General features: G+C 38.8%; 1 protein-coding gene across 3 annotated transcripts in view; it reads right to left on the bottom strand.

Moving 5' to 3' along the window:
* Positions 1-209: 209 nt before the first annotated feature.
* mctp2b (multiple C2 domains, transmembrane 2b) overlaps positions 210-21,004 on the bottom strand; it is a 50,044-nt gene continuing 29,249 nt past the window's right edge. For all 3 annotated transcript variants that reach the window (XM_008404854.2, XM_017303806.1, XM_017303807.1), the window contains 15 exons: positions 20,679-20,846; positions 20,354-20,484; positions 18,378-18,564; positions 15,722-15,815; positions 15,537-15,639; positions 15,345-15,447; positions 15,067-15,168; positions 14,886-14,960; positions 11,987-12,106; positions 7,141-7,254; positions 5,005-5,046; positions 2,857-2,966; positions 2,652-2,761; positions 1,851-1,948; positions 210-974 (listed from right to left, as the gene is read on the bottom strand). In XM_008404854.2, the coding sequence (XP_008403076.1) occupies positions 927-974; positions 1,851-1,948; positions 2,652-2,761; positions 2,857-2,966; positions 5,005-5,046; positions 7,141-7,254; positions 11,987-12,106; positions 14,886-14,960; positions 15,067-15,168; positions 15,345-15,447; positions 15,537-15,639; positions 15,722-15,815; positions 18,378-18,564; positions 20,354-20,484; positions 20,679-20,846 (1,605 nt within the window). In that variant the 3' untranslated portion in view covers positions 210-926. The remainder of the gene's footprint in view (positions 975-1,850; positions 1,949-2,651; positions 2,762-2,856; positions 2,967-5,004; positions 5,047-7,140; positions 7,255-11,986; positions 12,107-14,885; positions 14,961-15,066; positions 15,169-15,344; positions 15,448-15,536; positions 15,640-15,721; positions 15,816-18,377; positions 18,565-20,353; positions 20,485-20,678; positions 20,847-21,004) is intronic.

Raw genomic sequence — 21,004 nt, 5'->3', positions numbered from 1 at the left:
CTCAGCGGGGATCCCGGGGTGCCGGCGAGGTCTCGCGCAGAGCTGCGCAGAGCTTCATGAAAGCCTAATGAAGAGTTGGAGGGAGGAAGGGGAGCATTTGGGGGGGGGGAGGTGGGCTTCAGAAAGTGAGCCGGTAGACGCCCACAATCCTGCAACACAGGAGAAACGAGAAACGGCAAGCAGGAAGCACTTTCAGAGAAACGCACAGCTCTGATGCATGCATTTATTGCTACTGTAACCGGAAGGGAACAGCGTGTTTATGAGCATTACTGGTAATAAATAAGGGGCTGCAGCACAGGATCGAAGGATAAAACAAAGAGTGACAGAAACCGTAAACTGAACGCAGGCACTTTTCTTTGCATGCAAAACATTCATATTGACACAATTAAATAAACTTTAGTGATTACATTTTTGCATTAAAAGTAAAGATCTAATACATAACTGCTGACTTCTATATGAAAACTATGATTTAGAAAATGACTTATACTTTTCTAAAATACAAAGACATTTACATTCATCCCAAAAGCTGCATAGTTTTGTGTTTTTCTTCCCAGATAGAGAAAAATAAAAACCTACAAGTGTCATAATGCACCAACAATCAAACATACAGCAGTCACTAACTGATCAATATTAAAAGTAAAACTGTACACACGGTAAAACACCTACATTCATGACAAGTATGACCATAAGCTGCTCGGGAAATGCACAAACGGGCGCATTCATTAATTCAACTTTCTTTGGTAGAGAAACGCCGGCCGATTTGAGCTGGGGAGATTAACGAACAACCTGCAAGCAAGACGAAAGGTGAGTTCCCCCCCCCTTTTTTTTTCTCAGATGGAGACGCAATCCTCCGTATGGTGGCTTTCTGCACGACGACGCCTGGCAACGACAGCATCAGGACCGCCATGGAAAAGAACCTCCTTCTTCTACAGGACCTTCTTCTTCCGAGTAGTTTTCAGCTCGCTGTACTGAACCTGCAGGAAGTCGGAACATAAATTATCTTTAGTTACGTGTTAAATGAACAAAACAAGCAAAAAAAAAAAAAAAAGGCGCCAGAGACGTGAGTAAATAGATTCAAAGCTGTAATGAATTCAAAGCGGTCCTCCTGAGTTCAGCTGTAACCTGAGGGGAAATATTACCAAAGCAGGGAAAGTATTCATCATTTCCATGAATGCTAATTAAAAACACGAAGCTTCTTTCTTCTTGAAACTGAGTAACACAATATATACATTTCTTACTCAGCAACGCAGGGCGATATAAAAGCATTCTGATGTTATTGCAAAAACAGTAAGCAAGCTTGCTCAATGAGGAACGGCATTGCTAATGAGTGGGATGCCCATCACGGTTGTATGCGCGCACAATGACACTGGGGCATCTCTTTGCGTCTTAGCGCGTCTCTTTCACTCAACTATGTGACCCAAGGGTGGCGAGGAAGGAGACAAACAGAGTTTAACAGCTTAAAGGGAAGGAGCAAGAAAAAAACAGAGAGCAGAGAGGATAAAAGTCCAGAAATAAAAAATAAAATAGAAGCCTGTATGTGTCTCATGAGCAGTAAATGATAAAAAGTGATAATATTGCTTTTGCATGGCCAACCGGGACGTTGAGTCGCTCACAGCTAACTTGTGCGGCTAAAAGCACGGGCAGGGTTTACAGCAGAAGACCGCCACCAGGGATGTATCGCGACCAAAACACGGGTGAAATTACACAGGGAAGCATAATTACACAGAAACAGAGCTAATTATACAGACAAGAGGGGGAAAGGAAAAGCCTGGGAGTCGTCGTGCTTGGAGGGAGAGCCGGCAGCCTCTGGGATTTCAGGCTTCCTGGCTGGCTGATCCCGCCGAGCTTACCTTCTGCACATCTGAAGGCACCCTCGACAGGAAATCAAGCAGCTCATTGTTGTCAATGCAATATGGGTTCCGCAGCTTCTTGGTGAATTTATTGATACCTAAAACAAAAAGTCACACCAGCATATCATTAGGACTAGTCTCTGGTGGCTGCGCGCTTTGTTTCCACACAAACAGAAAACGCTCGGAGGAGAGGCCGTCCAAGAACTGCTGCTCTCAGCGCCGCATGAACAGTTTTTTTTTTTTTTACTGGGGATGCGCTCGCTTTAGGACCGCAAGATTTCCAAAGTTTCAGACAATAAAAAAAAAAAAGTATTCTTTTGAGTTGTAATATTTCAATGTTAGAAAACAAGCAGAGAAAGACTCAAATGGAACGTAAATGGGAAATAAAAGTGACAAGAGAATGAATTAAATTCGTCTCTGCAGTTTAAAGTGAAAATGCTCACCGAAAATGCCAACAACTTTTAGAGTTTTTACCGTTTTCAGGTTATAATCACAAACTCAAAGTATTTTCTTTGGGTCAAACAGCAGAATAACTTATTCTGTTGTTATATATAACAGGAAGCAAATCAAAAACAAAAATCTGAAAACTGTTGCTTTCATTTGTTTTACACTGCATAACCAGGATTCACCGTAACTACAGCTAGAGATTCTTAGGCCTCGACTTTGACTGGGCCATTTTAAACCCTGCATATGCTTCAGTCCTGGCTCTGGCTGTATGTCTGTCCAGTGTTAATCATAATAAATTATGATTATGGAAAAGAACATCAATGATAAAGATGCATCAACACATCTGAAACTTACCCCATAACAGGACTATGTAGCGAATGGGGACGAAGTATGTGATGACTGCAGCGGTGATGAAGATCACGAGAGCAAGGCCAGACAGGAACGGCACTGACCAGTTAAACGTGCTGAAAGTTGAAGTTAAAATGATTTTTAAAATTAAAAGCACTACAGAAAATTCACAGCAGCCTTGCAATTTCTGACGGATCTGAGAACTTATTACTTTTTAATCCTCTCTCCCAGGCAGGCGAGCTCATCCAGCAGGTTCTGGACCGTGATGATGATGTCTTGGACCATGTGGATTTTATCCAGTAGCCCCTTCCTCTCCGACTCCTGCGGTAGAAAACAACACCATGCTTAAAAAAGGTCAAGAAGTAAAACTGTAATGAAAACTGAACAAAGGCTCCAAGACTTGTTATTATGATATTACTGATGATGAAAAACGAGCAGGAAGAAATCACATAAGCTGCTTCTCTCATATTACAGTTTGAGAAAATAGATACAGATTTCCATTCTTACATGAAGTACAAAAACAACCTAGAGTAAAATAGCTTAAAACAAATTTTCTATCAAAAATATTCATCCATTAGATTATAACAAGTTCATTATCTATAACAATAATCACAAACATTATAACAACATTTTTAAGTCATCACAAAGGAAATGCATTATTTTCACCTGTAAAACTGAAGAAATTGAAGTTTTTTGAAAGTCCTGACTCTCAGCCTGGTGGAACGCCACATTTAATTTCTTTAATATTGGAGTTAAACTGTTTTTGTTTTCCAAATAACCACTAATGAACAGCATCTCCACCAATAAGGCTGTAATGTCAAAATGATTAGTTGCATCCCAAAGCCTCTCAAATGATTCTCTGCACTGCCTTCTTTCTAATCTTCTGTAGCCTCTCCAATACATTTGAGTACCAAAAGTAATAGAAATTAAAGCTGAATACATTCAGAGCTAAAAAATGCGTTTAACCCTTCTAAACTGGGGCCAAATTTGCAGTACCGTAATTCCGCCACACTTAGCACTATCTGAAAAATTCCAACGGTTTCCGAAAGGGGAGACTTTGCACTTTCTAGCCAATATCGGGTTATTACGATAATTTCACAGCTGGAGAGAGTGAAATTAATCCGGGGGGCACTCGTTTAATAGACGGCAAATTGCGAAAATAACTCGCTGAATATTGAAAGTTCCTGTTGTTATGGATAAATGGGTAAATATATCATCTCACAGGACATTTAAAGAACTACTTACAATTAAAATAAGGAAGAAATATATAGGCAGACATTTGAAACTTAGGTGTAAAAGGGTTCTGAACCAAGAATGAAACTGATGTAAAAGTATTTTCCATGCCTCACTTTAAATGTTGATGCAAACTGAACTGCTTCCGAAGTCTAAAATGATGCTACATCCTAACATATTTAAAGTAATATTTGTTGTAAATGAAGATGATTTATTTAAGCTTTGGCTTTCAGGGTGATATGTAATCCGTGTGAGTAGGTTTGAAGGTGTAGCCTCTCCAGAGCGCAGGAGGACACTGAATTACAAAAAGAGATGAAGTATTGTCGAGAAGGAACTCCACACCCCAAAGAACGGCTTCAAAGTAAACAGAAGAGACGGGGCTCTTGGAAGATCTTTGTTCGGACCAAAACATGTCCACATCAAAAGCAACGAGACTAACAGATGGTTAAACATCTAAAGAAAGGAGATGGGCCGACGCGGGAAGGATGTTCTCCAAAAACCACAAGTTAAGACAAACGGCGCTTTGCCTCAGCAAAATATCCGTCAGCGCACTGAAACGCCCGGGCCGCTTTAGGGTCGGGTTCCCAGTGGAATCCTGATGAGAACCGCCATGAATCAGAGCCACGCAGGCCATTCACAACGTCAACAATAAACTGCTGTCACTCTGAAGACATATTCCACCGCCTAAAAGCATTTCAGCACAGTCAACACTAACTTTCAGAAAGAGCTCTATAGAGGCATGTCTAAGTGCTGTCATTAGTTCTATATTGATGGTATTATGTAGTTTGTTAAGCTCAGGGACTTTCCCAAATGCAGCAGACCTTTTCCCCCGCCCCTCCATTTCCATATGAATGTGTTGTGACAAGTGGAAACAGGTTGGTGAGATCTTCATTAGGCCTAAACGTCTTTTGATTTCAAAAGGAGTACAACTGGTGGTTGGCAGGAATCAAAACGCAGCGGAAGATTTAGTGCCGAATAAAAGGCTTAGCAACACACAGCCATAGATCAGAGAGGGAGATACCTCTGTCAACATGGGGGTGGGGAGAGAAAATCATAATTCTTTTCTATTCATACACAAGTCGATGCTGAGCTGCTAAAAATACACCCGACTCAAAAGGTACGATACCTTTTCATCGTCCTCGTCCTCATCCGCCAAATCCATGCTGTCCTGGAAGACAAAACAAACACTGAAAGGTGAGATTCAAAGGATTCATAGATCAGGATAAAAAAACAAATAAAAAAACAAAACAAAAACAAAACTAACATGGTGTTGGTGTAACACCGGCAGCCTGGACTAACTCCTGCGGCTGAGCGCTGACCCTGAGATTAGCCCCCTGAAATGCTGGGCCCTGCGACCGACGGGAAGCACCGGCTTTTTCTCAGGTTCAGCCTCGCATACCAGAATATATTAACAACCTATAATCATGGTTTTAACATCAGCGCTGCTCATAAAAACTCAGTCAAGGAAAAGGAGTTGTCTAAGAAGCGGCTAAAAAAAAGATACACGTTACTGTCACTTTAAATCTGTATTTGAGCTGGCAAAACCATGAAAAGAAAATATAAAGAAGCTTCTTCTTGTTAAGCTATTTATATCTATAAGCTATTTATATCTATAGTCATAGCTGATTTTGCTATGACTATAGATATAAAAACTACAATATTTAGCAAGTGGATATTCAATGCATTAATTGAACTGAATCAATGGATTTTAGGTTAAAACTAAAACGGAGTGCATCAGACAGTGCATCAGAAAGTGGAGAAAAGTGGTTCTCAGCCAAAAGCTTCTAAAATAGGTTCTGAGAATATACGAATATATAAATGATCAAAATAAAACAGCTGTGATAGATTACGGATGACTGGAATAAATTGTATTTCATTTAAAAGGATGTGAGTGATGACCACTAAAGCAGATTAATGGGTGACTTCTGCTTTTCTCAATGAATGTTCCGGAATGATTTTGTTGTGATGGTGACCAATCATAAGTCTCGATCTCATTCTGATTTAACATGCTAATAATAAATAATAATAAAAACAATAAAGAAAGTCAATTGAACATCTGCCAATAGCAGTGAGTTAATACTTTTTGTTGAGAAACTTTTAAATTCATTACAGGTTACAGATAGAAAAAGATAGAAATTCAGAGCAAAGTTCACCAAAGTGGTGTCTACAGACAGCATACTTCCTGTTTTATGAAACATGGAGTCTGGCTGCGTTAGGTGAGCTCACATCTGTCACATCTGGTGGGAAGAGGAACAGCAGCACGTATCCAGTTGGTTTTCTGTGACTTTACCGCCAGATGCCATTGTTCTTTTAAAGCCAATTAAAATAATACGCCTCAATGAAGCCAAATAATTTAAAAAAATGATACATTTCCACCATAGTTTCTAGAGTTAAACTTTTCTTCTAGCTGAGTCACATTTAGCCCGACATTCTGTTAGATATTCCATTATTTTCCTATTTTTGATTAGAAAAGATTAAAATGAGAGATGGATTATTGTTACTGTTTTGCTTTGATATGTATAGAAAAATGAAGTATATTGTGGTAAATACAAACAAAACACATTAGCTGACAAAGCACTTACTTAATTTGTAATAATTCTTGTATTTCTTGGTCAGAAAACTAAATTAAAGACACCAAGTTATTCATTGACTATTTTTTTACATGGAATATTTACAAACCCTATTTAGTTGCAAAATTGTAAACATTTAAATCACTGCTAATCACAGTGAGAACATCCTTCACCGACTTGTGACTCAATAGTTTTTCCCTGCTGTCTCTGGACTCGCATCAGTGAAACTGAGAGATCCAAATCCAGAAAAAAATTAAGTAAAATAAAAACACACAATCCTTTCTGAAGAGAGCACTAAGCACTTTTTTTTTTTGCCAAGTTGACTCGTCAAAACAAAAGCTGAGCTGCAGTCCAATTACAGCGAAGCAGAGGAAGGACAAAAACTGAGGACGGGGAAAGCCGAGTTAGTAAAGGCCAAGCTCTGTAAATGAGCTTTGACTATAATGTGCTGTTATATTAGCCTATTTAGTCGGATTTCTAAGCTTTTGTACTCTGTTATTTTTTTTATTAAGACTCGGAAAGCCATATTCAAACTGTTACTATGGCAACGTATGAGCTTCTAATTACGAGCACAAAACACGGTTTGGGTGGCCTTTTTTTTGCACATAATGAAGAAAAAAAAGAGAGCAGAGAAAAGAAGTCATCAGGCTCTCTCTCTTTCTCTCTCTCTATATATATTTGTACTGACTCACCACGTCTTGACTGAGTCGTCCGGAGCGAACCTGGAAGTAGTTCCAGGTGATGAGCAGAACCAGGAAGAAGGGCAGCATGTAAAAATCCCAGTACCACACCGTGACGAGAAAAATCTGCAGGAGGAACAGAACGTTAGCGGAGGCATAGAGAAGGGGGAGGAATCTGGACGTGACACCCAGAAGTTAACGGCTGATCTGACCCGCTCCGGTCCTGATGAAGAGCGTTCTGGTATTGCCTCAGCCCCGACGTTCATGTGGTGCTCAGTTGGACCAACTCAACCCCTCGCTTACGAGTCGATCATAGATACATAAATCTAATTGCTGTTACTCATCCTGAGCACATTGAGGGAAATTGCTTCAGAGCAGCCATGGGGAAGCTGTGTGGGAATGTCATTACCATCCATGATGTCATCCAGAGCACAGATATGGGCAATTTATGAGATACACCAACACTAAGTAAAGTACAGTGGAAGGGAAATATAGCATGGCTTTCACAATTATTTACGAATAAGAAAGTAAGAGAACTTCTTCTACAGTGATACTCCTAGATTCAAACCAATTGGTAAATCGATCCCCTGCAGAAACCACCTGATTGGTAAGCAAATAGCAATATGTTTTATACCCACAGCAAACACAAGAGAATCTATTCACAGGATAACTTGTGATCTATTTGGAAGAGTGGCAAGAGCACTTAAACATACAGCTTTAGTTTAGCTCAGAGGACAGGCATGTGTCCCAGCCAAAGTCCAGAGTAATAAAAAAAGAAAAAAAATCTATACATTTCTAATTAAATTAAATTGAAAATTTGGGGCAAGACTTGAAAATGTTTACACACTGCAAAAATTTAAAAAAGGGTCAATTTAGCATATTATTGACTCTGGAAAACAGAATGCTTTTGTTTTTCTTTTAGCAAAAGCTCCGACAAACTTGTTTGATTTCCCTTCTTCCCCACAGATGAGCAACACTTTGTGATTCAACACATAAAATCTCCCTCAAACTCCACTGAAGTTTGTAGCGGCCAAGTGTTGCAAGACACTGTGTGAAGCAGATAAAATGACAACAATGTAATCTGGATGTTATTGTTTGAGTTTAAGATCTGAATCAAACTGGAATAATCCTGTCAGAGAAGCAACCTCGGCCAAAAAGCAGCAGTGAGTTAAAATGTTTGAGTGAGGCTTACAATTATGTTTTTTTTTAAATAAAGCTAATAAAAAAAAAAAAAAAAAAAGAGGTGAACATCTGCTAAAGACATCGCTCTCCTGGACTTAAAGCTTATCAGATCAGACCGCTCCCGTCCACAGCCGCCAACACCAGCATCAGCCTCAACGTGCCGAGTGCCAAGCGCACGCTCCTCTGTGTTATCACGAGCCAAAGCGGAGCCTGGGAGACGAGGTGGATGTGGTTTCACGCTGCCAGGGTTATGTTTTATTAGGTAGGACTTTGTAATGACTGAGGGTTTGGAGGGAAAAAACCAAGTCACGCTTTAGTGGAAATGTATACTCAGACCATAAAGATCGGGGTAATTGTAGCTCATTTCAACTTGAGATGCATTACACAGACTTCAGCTGTAAAAATAAATAAATAAATAAAAGGATGTGGGAATATTATGCACCTCACAGGAAAAACTTCAGGAGTGAAAAAGGAAAAGGTTGGTACAGATTGGTAGAAAGAGTTTGCATGTGTCCGGAATCTTTTTCTGTACATCCACATGCAGGTTGTTATACAGTCACTATTAGAGTTCACAGCCTCATTTTCCTACATGAAGAACATTCATGTTATTCAGCAGTGAAGTACGAAATTCCTACAGCATAGCTTCAAGAACTGCCTCAAAAAACTGTCAAAAATCTTTTTAAAACAATGAAGAAATCTAAGATTTATTTTAGTACAATATTTTTACGTATATTTTTTTATTCAGTGTATGTAAACATCTGGTTTCAACTGTGATAACATGTTGCTGTGCACTGTTCAACCAAGTTTATGGTATAACTACAAGAAAATTGGAGAAATACCTGAAAAAAGCTCCAAAACACCTGAGAGTGATTTGGAGGTCCACCTTCCAGCAGGACAATTACACTAAACCCACCGCCAGAGCTACGACGGCTTAGATAAATGCGTATTCGATGTGTTAGAATGGTCTAATCAAAGCGCAGATGTAAACCAAGTTGAGAATCTGAGGTAAGACGAGAAAATTGATGTTTACAGAAGGCATGCATCCAGTTGGACTGGGTTTGAGGACAAAATTTGAGTTTAGATGTGCAGAGCTGGTAGAAACACACAATAAAAGCAGCTGTAATTGTTGTGACAGGTGGTTCTGTAAAGTATTGGCGCATAAAAGTAAGCGTCAGATTTTTATTTGTAAAAACTGTGAATCGTACTATTTTCCCTCATTTCACAATTGTGTTGCACTTCGTGATGCCATCAGGTAAAGTGCTACATAAATCCACAGAAGTTAGTTGTCATAGCAAAGAAAAAAATATGTAAAAAGGATATAAAATGATATATTATATTCCATGTACTTCTCAAGACTTCATGGCAGTCCTGTCCTTACATCTCATTTCATCTATATTATCACTAGTTTTTCAGCTAAAAAAGCTTTAGCTTTTTAGCTTATTTTAGCTCTTAAGCTGCTGTGACCTTACAGTTTACACTGCAAAAATACAAAATCTTACCAAGTATTTTTGTCTAGTTTCTAGTGCAAATGTATTAGCCGACTTGAAATAAGACTAAACTAACTAACAAGCAAGTTTAAGATGTAGGAACTTGTTTATGTCAAAAATCCCTTAATATTGATTAAAAAGTTCTAGTTCCACTCCAACATCATTTCACTTATAACAAATAACATTTTCCTATGTTATGAGTGAAACAATATACAGTATAGCATTGTAAAGCAGTGTTAATTAAAACTTCTTAGCTGTGTATTTTTCAATGCCCGAAAGTTTTTACTCCTATTCAAAAGTTTGTCTATACATGTTTTACAGATTATCGCTTTTTTCACCGCTTAAGTCATTTTAAGGACTTAAAATGCTCCTGTAATTTTCACCAAAAACATTCAGCTTACAGTATTCACAGCGGGTTTTCACAGGAAATGCATGTTTTTCTGGATCACTATGCAACGCATAAGGAATAAAAGTATGGCTAGACGAGATGAGCTTTAGAGTTCATGTGTTTTCCGCCTTGGTTCTGCCGCACACCACTGCTAATTATTCTCAGATCCTTCAAGAACCATAGAGATTCTCCTGGTAAGCAAAAGGTGGAAAAATAGTTGGGAAACCAAATGCAGGAATTAAACACAGTGTTTGCATAATGAGGAACACATTTAAAAAGTGACAGATTCACAGTGAGCACCAGCGCAGACAGGAGGCAGGGGAAACCGAGGAAGTGTCGAGGGGTTACCGTTTGGAAACAGACGGCTCGTTTCGTTTCTGATTCTCAGTAAATTATGAAAAACAAAATAAGGCAAATCGTTTTTATGAATCGTTTTTTTTTTAATTATTTTATTTTATTTTTTTAGCTCAGCGGTTCGGCGGAGGAGGACGGCGGCTGCTGGGGTTAAGGCGTCTCGCCGATTTACGGAGCGTTTCAGCTCCCTGTGTGACAGCCGGCAGATGGTGCAGGTGGTTCGTCAGCGCAGGCTGTCACATAGAGCAGAGCTTTGATTCATTATGCTTATGTGGTGGTATTACTGGGCAGCCATTTATTTCTTCTCACTGAGGCTTGACAAGGCAGTGGGCATCAGTGTGAAAACATGGCTACAGATGGTGCTGTCTTTCAAACGGAGGACGTGCGTGTTGCTGTACTTCGCTCCGATTTTTTGCTTGAATAGCTGTCAGTTAAAACTGGAATGCCACAGCGGAAAGTCGGAAGTGTGGAAGAGGGAACGCTTTCTCTTCGCAGCTAAAGTGCAATGTTTTCCCATTAAATCTCGCGTTTTAATACGGCTTAGACGTTTCACTTGCAAGAGGCTGCTGATTAAAGCCTGCGCTGACCTCTGATCCCTCCCCGTTTGATGCATTTTATGGCCATAAAAGACTAAATGCATGACTCAAATCAGATTACAGCTCCACTACAGCTCCTGTTTTTCACAGTAAACTGAGCAAACTGTGCTACTGGCAAGCAAACCGTCTCCTCATTAACCCTGCAGAAGGCTTCCCCCACCACCTCCCGCCCTCCAACCTCCGACTGAGAGCAAAACTTTAGCGCCATCTCTGGGATGGGGAAAGTAAAAACAAAAAGACCTTTCAATGACCCTGATTGCTTGAATTGTTAATGAAAAACTTGCTCTATGCTATTTCCATCGACTGCGATGTGGGGCGGAAGGCAACGACAAAACATCTGCCCACGCTCGAATTTCAAAGTTGAAACTGTATGGCCGACAAGAAAAAGAAGGAGAAGGTTGCTTTCTGTGTTTCTGTCTTCACATTTATATTACATAGAATGGAGAGGTGGTCATATCTCTGAAGAGCTTTCTAATCGAGACGCCAATAACGGCTGAATAACGTGGGGTCCGAATCAAAACGGAGCGCAGAACGGACGGAGGGGTTAATGAGTTGTCAGGGAGAAAATAGGCCATCCCGACTCCGCTGGGACCCGGCTCTCTCACAGCTGAGGCTTAACTCTGCATCCAGGAGGAAACCGAAAGCCAACCTCTCCGACAAAGAGCTAGCTAGCAGTTTTTTTTTTTTTCTTTCTTGTTTTTTCTTGCGCTGCATTGATTAAGAATCTCTCGGGGAGAGTTCAAGTAAGGGTTGGCTGGGGCTACGGTCGTCTTCCGCAGCCTTGCAGGGAAAACAAGAGAGAGAGAAAGAAATGCAGATAGTGTTGTTGATCAGCAGCTGAAGCTCCTCACCAGGAAGGCCAGCAGGCTCCTCTGAACGCTCTCCCACTGGAAGCAGCTTTTGATGTACTGCAGAGTGGACCTGATAGCCGTGTAAATCACCTTCACGCGCGCCACATTCCTGGCCAAAGCCTGAAAGACACGGATTATTAAAACACACACAGAAGACAAACACATTAAGTTGGAGTCAAAAAAAATTAAGAAAAAATACATCTGTGGGTCTGGTTTTCTTTGGTTAATGTGGGACTTTGTGAGATATATCTGACTTGCAATCAGCAAGAAAACATCAGAGAAACATCAAACAGGTTTTCTTGAAATAGTAAAGATCTCATAACTTTTGACATAAGGTAAAATTAACATAAAAGTAACTCTTTTATGTTACATAAGATATATAAGCTTCCTTTAAGTAAATAACTCCACTTGCAGATTTTCTCACTTAGGTGAAAAAAATCTGTCAGTGGAACTGGTACTTTTTAAAATCTATTTTCAACAAGAACTATTTACTTATAGCAAGCATATATATATATATATATATATATATATATATATATCTTGTTGAAGAGTTACTTTTATGTTAGTTTGGCCTTAAAGGAGAACTGAAATGCTTCAATTGGTAACATTTCAATTAAGTTTTTTAAACTTGATTTATTACATTTGATTAGCTTGACTAATTTAAGTCAGTCATACTAAAATAATTTATTTTACTTCAAATATATAATTCAACATAATTTTATGGAAAGTCATTTCAAAGTTTTAAATGGTTCCAAATAAAAAAAAAGTAAATGATCTAAAAGTACATTTTCACTAACATTAAACTTAAAAATTCAGCTTGAATTTAAATAGTATAAAATGTGTGTTTTATGATGTTATTTCAGTTTGTCCAAATAGGAGTAAAAATACCTTCATGACAATCACAAAAAAAATCTACAATTTCACAAATTAAAGATTTTAAATTTGATTGTGAAAACATAAATTCTGGCTAGTATGAACTATGCATACCAGCCAGTTCTTTTGAAACTTCTTCAGCAATATTACTTGTTGTATTTATGAATATCTAGGTCTTTATTCAGGCAGCAACCTGATATTTGCACTAGAAACTGTCCTTAAAAGAGCGTGTTAAGATGTTGTGTTTTTGCAGTGTCAGTAAAGAAATGTCAGTAATCTGACCTGATTTTGGCAAACGGAGACTTTGAATATTAAAACCGACAGCAGACCTGCACGGTGCAGGCCCAGTCTGCAGTACAGAAGCCAGTTTTGTGGTGCTAGTGAGCAACGTATTGTCTGACAACAATGAGTCGTTGTGGGAAGTGCAGACAGTCAGGCACCCTGTCTCGCACCCTGTCTTACACAAGCTAATGTAGCAGAACAGCAAGCAAGAATTCCCTCCACGTTGGGCTCAATTAAAACGCAGAGAGGAGCTAATTTAGACAAATGTCTGCAGTTCTTCAAAGTTAATCAAAGAACAAAAGACTGGAGTCTGTTTATATCGAGATTTGTTAGTGATTGAAGTGATTCCTTCCTGATGATAGAACTAAAGTCATTTTGTGTTTTGTTGAGATTTTATGTGATTTGACGACACAAAGCAGTGTAGTTACACTCTGCAATAAAAACTTGGAAACAAATAACTTAAAATGAAATCATGCATCATTTCCTTTAACGTTACCCTGAAATTAAATTAAATGCAAATAGTTTCTTCAAAAATTGTGTGTAATTTAATCTCAGTGCAAGTTCAGCTGTTCTGTGAAGGTTTGAGGTTTGTTGAGGAACATAATAAAATATATCTATATATAAATGATCATACAGAATAGAATAGATACATTACGGTATAAGCACATTTGAATTTTCGAGTTTTTTCAACTTGAGAACAGCAAAAGTTTTCAAATATAGAGTAAATACTAAGATAAAATGGACACTTAAAGAAACAAACACACATTTAAGAAATACATTAAACTCCAATGTATAAAAAGATGAACAACTCTATATTGGAACTACTTAGATGGACTTTCACCGTCCTTTTATGAAAACAGCTGATCTTAGTGAGAGTTTTGGGGACATAATGATGATGGAAAATAAAGATGTGGGTTAATTATAATCAATGCTGTTATACAATATTTGACAATATTGCAAAGTTATTATGGTTTCTCAATATTCTGAATGAAGACCGGTTTTGTAGCAGACGGGCAGGAGAGAGAAACCAGAGCCCTCTCCTCCTGCTGCTATTAGCAGCAGAGCGGGTAAGCAAACATTTAGCTGGATTTTTGTGCTCTTCAGAGTGTTCTGGTTGGTCTGTTTAACCAATTACCAGCTCAAATTTTTATTGGACTAACCAAATTTTTTTTTTTTCCAAGGGTGTGATTACACTCGACAGAGCGGCTGAAACGATAATGTGAGGGTCTGTGTCTCCATGAATACAGAAAACCTTCACAATAAAAGCCTAGTGCAAAACCACTTGCAGTTCCCTTTCTGTTCACATGAACACAACAGGAAATGCTGGTTGTGTTGTGTGTTCAGATTAGAACATTCTGAAGACTGTCGCAATAAGCAGTTAATCAATCAATTGCATGATGAATTAAAAATATCTTGATAAAATCCATTCTGATGATAATTATGTTTTTTGAAGAGCAATGTTGTTTACAGAGAAATCATAATACATTTTATTTATGGTTTCTGTGTTTTTCCTCCATTTTATTTATCGTTTTTGGTTGTTGTGTTTTATTTTGGATTTTTAAAATATGCTGCAGGTCCAGTAGGAAGTGTTCTACACAAAGTTAACGTTGGGAGGACTGAATACAACAACTACAGGACATACTTGTCAGATTTTTATTTGTAAACTTAAAAAAAAAAACACTAGCAAGCACTGTGTCTGTATGGGAAATTATCATTTTAATATTTGGTCAAAGCTAGGACCAACCTTTTTGGAAAATTTCAGATTATCCTCCATGAAAGCCCTTTCCTTGGGCTGGAAAGTTCTTATACTTGCTTTGACCTGACGAGAAAGAAAACAGCAGAGGATCGGACGGCATCAAGCTTGTGTTTCAAAGGCTTCCTTCACGTTTCATTGTGTCACAAGTAGAGGCTGAACTTTCACTTACAGGGTTAAAAATAACCTCCAGCTCTAGAGTGATGCTCCCCTTGCACAGTCGGCCCAAGTCCTCCTTCTTCAGCATGTAGACAACCCGTCGTCTCCTCTGGATCTGCAGGACAGAAAGGCCACGAGGTGCTGAACTCAGCCATGAACCCGACCAGCAGTCACGCTGGATTAGATCTCAGAGTCTCCCGTCTGCTGAGGTGTTATCACCCGCTTCACTTTAATTTAAGCCCAAAGTGTAAATAGATTGGCCTATTGTCTGCGTCAGAGTCGAACGCATACCGAGAGCAGCGGAATGGCAACTTTTCCTAGAAAGTCTGGCGCCTTGTCGCCGTCATCATCAAACACGGACACCATGAGGACCTCATGAATGTCCCTGACAGGCCTGTGGGAGCGGAACAAGGAGGTCAGGGACAGACGGAGCAGGAAACAGAGTCGTGTTTGTCATTATTTAAATCTGAGACTCAAACTAACAGAGTGAAGACTTGGTTCCACTCTGGATTGAGGTTCTTGTAGACTGTGTGGGTCTGCAGCCGGTCGTTGCCCAGTTCCAACACGCAGAAAGGGTCACTCTTTCCTGAGGACGAGAGCAAACACTGAAGAGGAACAACAACAAAACTAACTGCGAATGATAAAATTAAGTCTAAATATGTAAATACCGTTTAAATCAGCAGCGATCAGGTCTGCGGCCTTGAAGACTTTGACTTGAAGTAGACCGATATCTCGCAGGTTCGCCAAAGATCTTTGCAAACTCTACAGAGATGATAAGCAGACAGAGTGAGCTGTAGAAGCATAATGATTAGAGACATGCACCGATCCGATATTAATATCTGTATTGCTCCCCATATTGAAAAAAATTCTGCATCGGGTATCGTGCAATGATCAAATTAATTTGGAAGTTTATTTATGTTTGTGTTCAAAAAATAGAAAGGTTCTAAGTAAATACAGTAGTAGTTTTCTGTATTGCATCGAATTTGGCCAATACTAAACCTCAGATACCTGCATCGGCATCAGAAGTGAAAATAGTGGATCTATGCATCCCTAATAATGACTAAAGGAAAAAAACTCAGCAAACTTTAAATCATAATGTGTTATTAATAGAGATTTACCAACACTACATAAACACAAAGTCTTACCAAGTATTTTTGTCTAGTTTATAGTGCAAATACTGGAAAAAAGACTAAACTAACGCACAGGTAACTTTCCAGCAAATATATAAGAGCTGCTGTTAAGTACATAATTCCTTATTATTGATGAAAAATGCTAATTCCATTCATGGAAAACATGTCTTGTTATCAGTGAAATAACCTGGCAGTAGAAGAAGGACCTTTTCATCAATAAAGAAGTTATTTACTTGTCTTGATGAAAAGTTACTTGTAAGTTAGTTTTGTCTTCTTTCAAGTGAACTAAGATATTTGCACTAAAAACTACACCAACAATACTCAGTCAGGTTTTTTTTTTTGTTTGTTTGTCTTGCAGTGAATGGTTTTGATGTATTATTACATACAATAATAAAAAAAAAACCCTTTCTGTTTCTATAACCAAAGACATCTTGGTCATGCAACATTAGCGAGTTCTCTCTTCTGCATCTCTCTTCTCCCATCAAACCTTCAATCAGGACAAAGTTTTCACAACATTTCCATACATGGAGCTGACAGTCAACCCAAATAAATACTCCCTGTGACAGATTACAAGCAACATTCAAGTCCCTGCAATTAAATTCATACTTTTAGGCATTAAGTGTAACTAGCCTTGCAAATCTGACACTCACAAGCGCCTATAATAGTTGACGTGAAAGCTTCTCCCAACAACGTTTAAGCAGATTGCAATAGGGTGCTTTCTCCAAAACAGTAGTTACCCCCTTCTTGTCTTTAAACACGAGCAAGTATAGTTTACCCAGACGACAAACCTGGACTCTCTGCCTGTTGTATACTCCTGATTTCTACAAAGGGACATCATTCGGCCTCCAGGTTGGACTTTATTAAATGTTGTTATTCCGAGTTCACTTTATGATTGCTGCTTGCTGCCATTTAAAACTGCATGAAAACCATTTAACCCGCTTTTTTTCCTTTGAAATTAAACAGATGATTATTTTCAGACCTTTTCTGAACATGTACTGCCATCTACAGAACAATTCCTTCAAGTTTTTACCTCCATCATTTATTTATTGAACCCTTTTTAAACCCATTTTAGGAAATCGATTAAGTGTCCCTGGTTTTTTTGTTTGGATGAGATGCCTGTGATCATCACCGTGCTGTTTTTAAAAAATAAATATAAAAAATTGGGAAGTCTCCAATGTTGTTCAGTGACTTTTTGATTCTTCCTGAAACTACTGGTTCAACTGGTCAAACATTTCTGGGTAATGGTGGGGTCAACATGCAGACTTCCCTTCCTGCACAACTAAAACCGAACTAACAAAAAGGATCCGTAGTCAGAAATGACTGCCAAATTTCAACTCCTTGATAGTGTTTTTCCATTACTGCTCTAATAAATTTCCAAGTTTGTATATCTTTATTTGCATTTCACATTTTGCATCATGTTTTTACTGTTTTATGTGACCGAACGTTCAGGTAGGGACACACATTGCAAATGAACTCTGGCTATAAATGTTAAAGTGTTTGATATTTGTTAATATTTAACATTCTCCTCTATACAAATAAATAAATCCATTTCAATTTAAAGGTAGTGATTCACCTTCTCTCAGAAAAAAACAAAAAACAAACAAACAGAGGCTGCTATTTACCGTTAGTGGCTAACCGCTAATGTGTCAAAGAGTTTAAACAGGTTTGACTCGGCCTGACGTTGCCTCTGCTCCTTGTTTAAATAGTAATAAAACCATTTAGGAGGAAATATGATTGTAACATTGTTAATTATGGTTCTTCAAGAAAAAGGATTCTGTTAAATTTATTTACAAAACCCCCCTGAAATTTCCCAAAACTCTGATCAAGTCTGGAAAAAGCAACAATTGAATCCCAAAAACCTGCAACTTGTGATGACCATCACCTTTTCCTAAAGCTGCATCCATCAGCTGAACTGAAACATTGACTAAATGTAATGTTTGAACTGTTGATTTTATGTTGCACGACATTGTGCTTCTATGATGTAAAGCCCTTTGAAATGCCTTGTTGCTGAAATGTGTTAAACAAATAAAATTTGGTTGATTGATCAATAGATTCAACCAGTCATGTTTTCAGTCCAAAAGAACAAGATTGTTCAGGCAACAAACGGAGTTCCAGAGGTGTTTTAAATGAAGTGTTTAGAGTGTGAACAGCAGAAGAGTAGGTGGGTGGTGAAGTGCACAGTCTGGATACTGACATAGTTCTCCTTCTGGTTCTTCAATTCCTGCGGCTCATCGAGCGGCGCGGCGCTCAGGTCGGAGATGGAGACGCCGCTGCATGTGTTTCGTGTGATCAGGAAAACCAAGGTTCCTCTGTTGGGACTCAGGGACTCCTTAAACAACGCCCGCGTGTTCAACGGGATCTGGGACAGGTCCACTTCACACCTGGACGGGCACACACACACACACGCACGCACGCACGCACGCACGCACGCACGCACGCACGCACACATACACACACACACATACACACACGGAGCAGTTTGATTACAGAAGTGAAAAGCTAGGGTGATTAAAGAAGCAAAGGTTCAGCAGTGTGAGCAAAATATTCAAAAAAATAGAGGCATAAATAATTATTTTGGATTTATTTTAAATTAATTAGTGTTATATTTGTATTATACATACATAAATGTCAAAATAATAAAAACAATAAAAGTAAAAAAAAAGTATAAAGCAAACAAAATATGGATTCTTGGAAACGTAACAGGTGGTTGTTTAATTTCTAACCACCCCAATTGATGCTAATCCTGTACATTTAATTTTCCAAAATCTATATTATAGCACACATTTTGGATATGTGCACCCAGATTTTTTAACAAAAATTGTGTTAATACACATTCAGAAGAACACATTAGAATCACATTAGATCTATGTTTTCGCATCCACCTGAATAATGTGTAGTTGTGCCACTGCCCTCACTTTATATCCCTCTGAAAAATTAACCCATTTAAATAAAGAAATCCCTCCATGGGTGTTACAACGATAGAGATTGTTCATTTTATAGCGGTCCGGTATGAAACGGGTGTGATAGAACAACGGTACCACAGCACTTTTAAATTTCAATAATCAGAATACCAAGATTGTTTCCGTTGTTTTAAAAGGTTTATGTCAGTCTGCCTTTTCCCCATCGATACGCTTCCCAACCGCTGCGCACCTTAGGGGGTTAAAAAAAAAAAAAGACGACGCGCACATTGTGCAAAACTCTGAAACAGGAGAAGTGGGACATAAAACGGAGTGACAAACTCTGTTTTATATTTGTCATAAAAATGGAAAATCCGATGCTGAACAGTGAAAAATCAACACATGATGACGATTAGGCGGCGCAGCAGAAGATTACTGATGGTGAGCGTCAATAAATAAGTGATGCCCCTCCTGAAAGCTCTAGTTTGCACAGTAAATGCCATGTGGATGAAGTTTTATGGATGATAGTCTGATGTCCCATTCTCCTGAAGGCAGCACAGAGCTGCACCACCAGAAACTGACAAACACTGAAGAAAAGAAGAGCTATGATTAATGTAGTTACAGTTCTGTCCATGTTTTAATGTTGCAGAGCTCAGTCGTTTTGCAAATAGATCAAAGTTTAAACTGGCATGTTGTACATCTTTTATCTGGTCATTTTGTGGAATATTTAACAACTAGAAAATGACACAGAATAAGAATATTTGTCCACTCTGATTGGCTGCGGTTAGGCCTACAAATTTTAAGTTGAATGTTCGTTGCATTTTTCATAGACACCTGTGAAAATAATTTCTATTCCCATGGCTTTTTTGTTCTCTGGGAAATTATTTTTGATGATAAATACAGAAACAAGCATAAAAATCAAAACATCTACAATAGTGATAGTAATATTAATGATAAAATAATGGTCAGTGCAAAGTAGCCTACAAATTCTTTGGTGGGGGGCGGTGAGGGACCTGGATAAAGGGTGGGGGGGGCGCTGGCCCAAAAAAGGTTGAGAAACACTGTAATAGAGTGAACAGAGGTGTTCAAAATGTAGGATTCTGCTTTTTAACCTAAACTGTCTTTAACTTCAATGACCCCCTCCCTGACTGTGTTCCTGAATCCCAAAGGCAACAGTTTACACTCCATTTCATTTTAGGGTAGCAGTGGAAAGGCAGCTGAATTAATAGTTTTTGAAATAATAACAATAATAACTTGAGGAGTAGAGTCTTACATTGCCAAACGCTCCTCGTTCCTTCGTGATTCTCTGGACCAGAGCTCCACCTCCAGGATTTGAGGGACTTGCAGGAACTGTCTCATAGTGAATCTCTCTCTCCACTGAGGATTGGTCACTTTGCAGTGATTCTGAATAAAAAAACACATAAAACATAAAGAAAAACACTTTAATTTCCTACAAATTATATTAGAAAAGCACTTAGCGATAGTGTAGGGGTTTGCATGAAGGGGGAAAGAACAAAACGGAAAAAAAGACCAACAGAAAGGAGAAACAAAACAAACGAGGAGAAAGACATTTATGGAAGAGATGGTTTATTTTGTACCTTGCTTTTAAACTGCTGCTCTCCGAGTTTGAAGCGAACAAAGAGATCACCTGTCTGACCGTCCAAATTCAACCCCCGACCTTCAACCAGCGTCACCGAGACAAGCGACGTCCAGATCTGACTCTTCTTCATCGAATCCGACAACTGAGAGTTCTGGGAAGGCCCTCCCTGTAAGAGGAGGTCGGCATCCGAATGAGAAAAATGGGGGAAAGTGTTTGAAGAAGGATGGAAATCAGGAGAGAGAACAAAAGATATAACTAACAAAAAAATCAAGCTAAATTAAATATCCAAGAAAGGCACATAAACAGCAGAGATAGGATCAGAAA

Source organism: Poecilia reticulata, linkage group LG3 (genome assembly GCF_000633615.1).
Source record: "Poecilia reticulata strain Guanapo linkage group LG3, Guppy_female_1.0+MT, whole genome shotgun sequence".
NCBI lineage: Eukaryota > Metazoa > Chordata > Actinopteri > Cyprinodontiformes > Poeciliidae > Poecilia > Poecilia reticulata.
The sequence above is the reverse complement of the archived record's forward strand: the minus strand, read 5'-3'. Positions and strand labels throughout refer to the sequence as shown.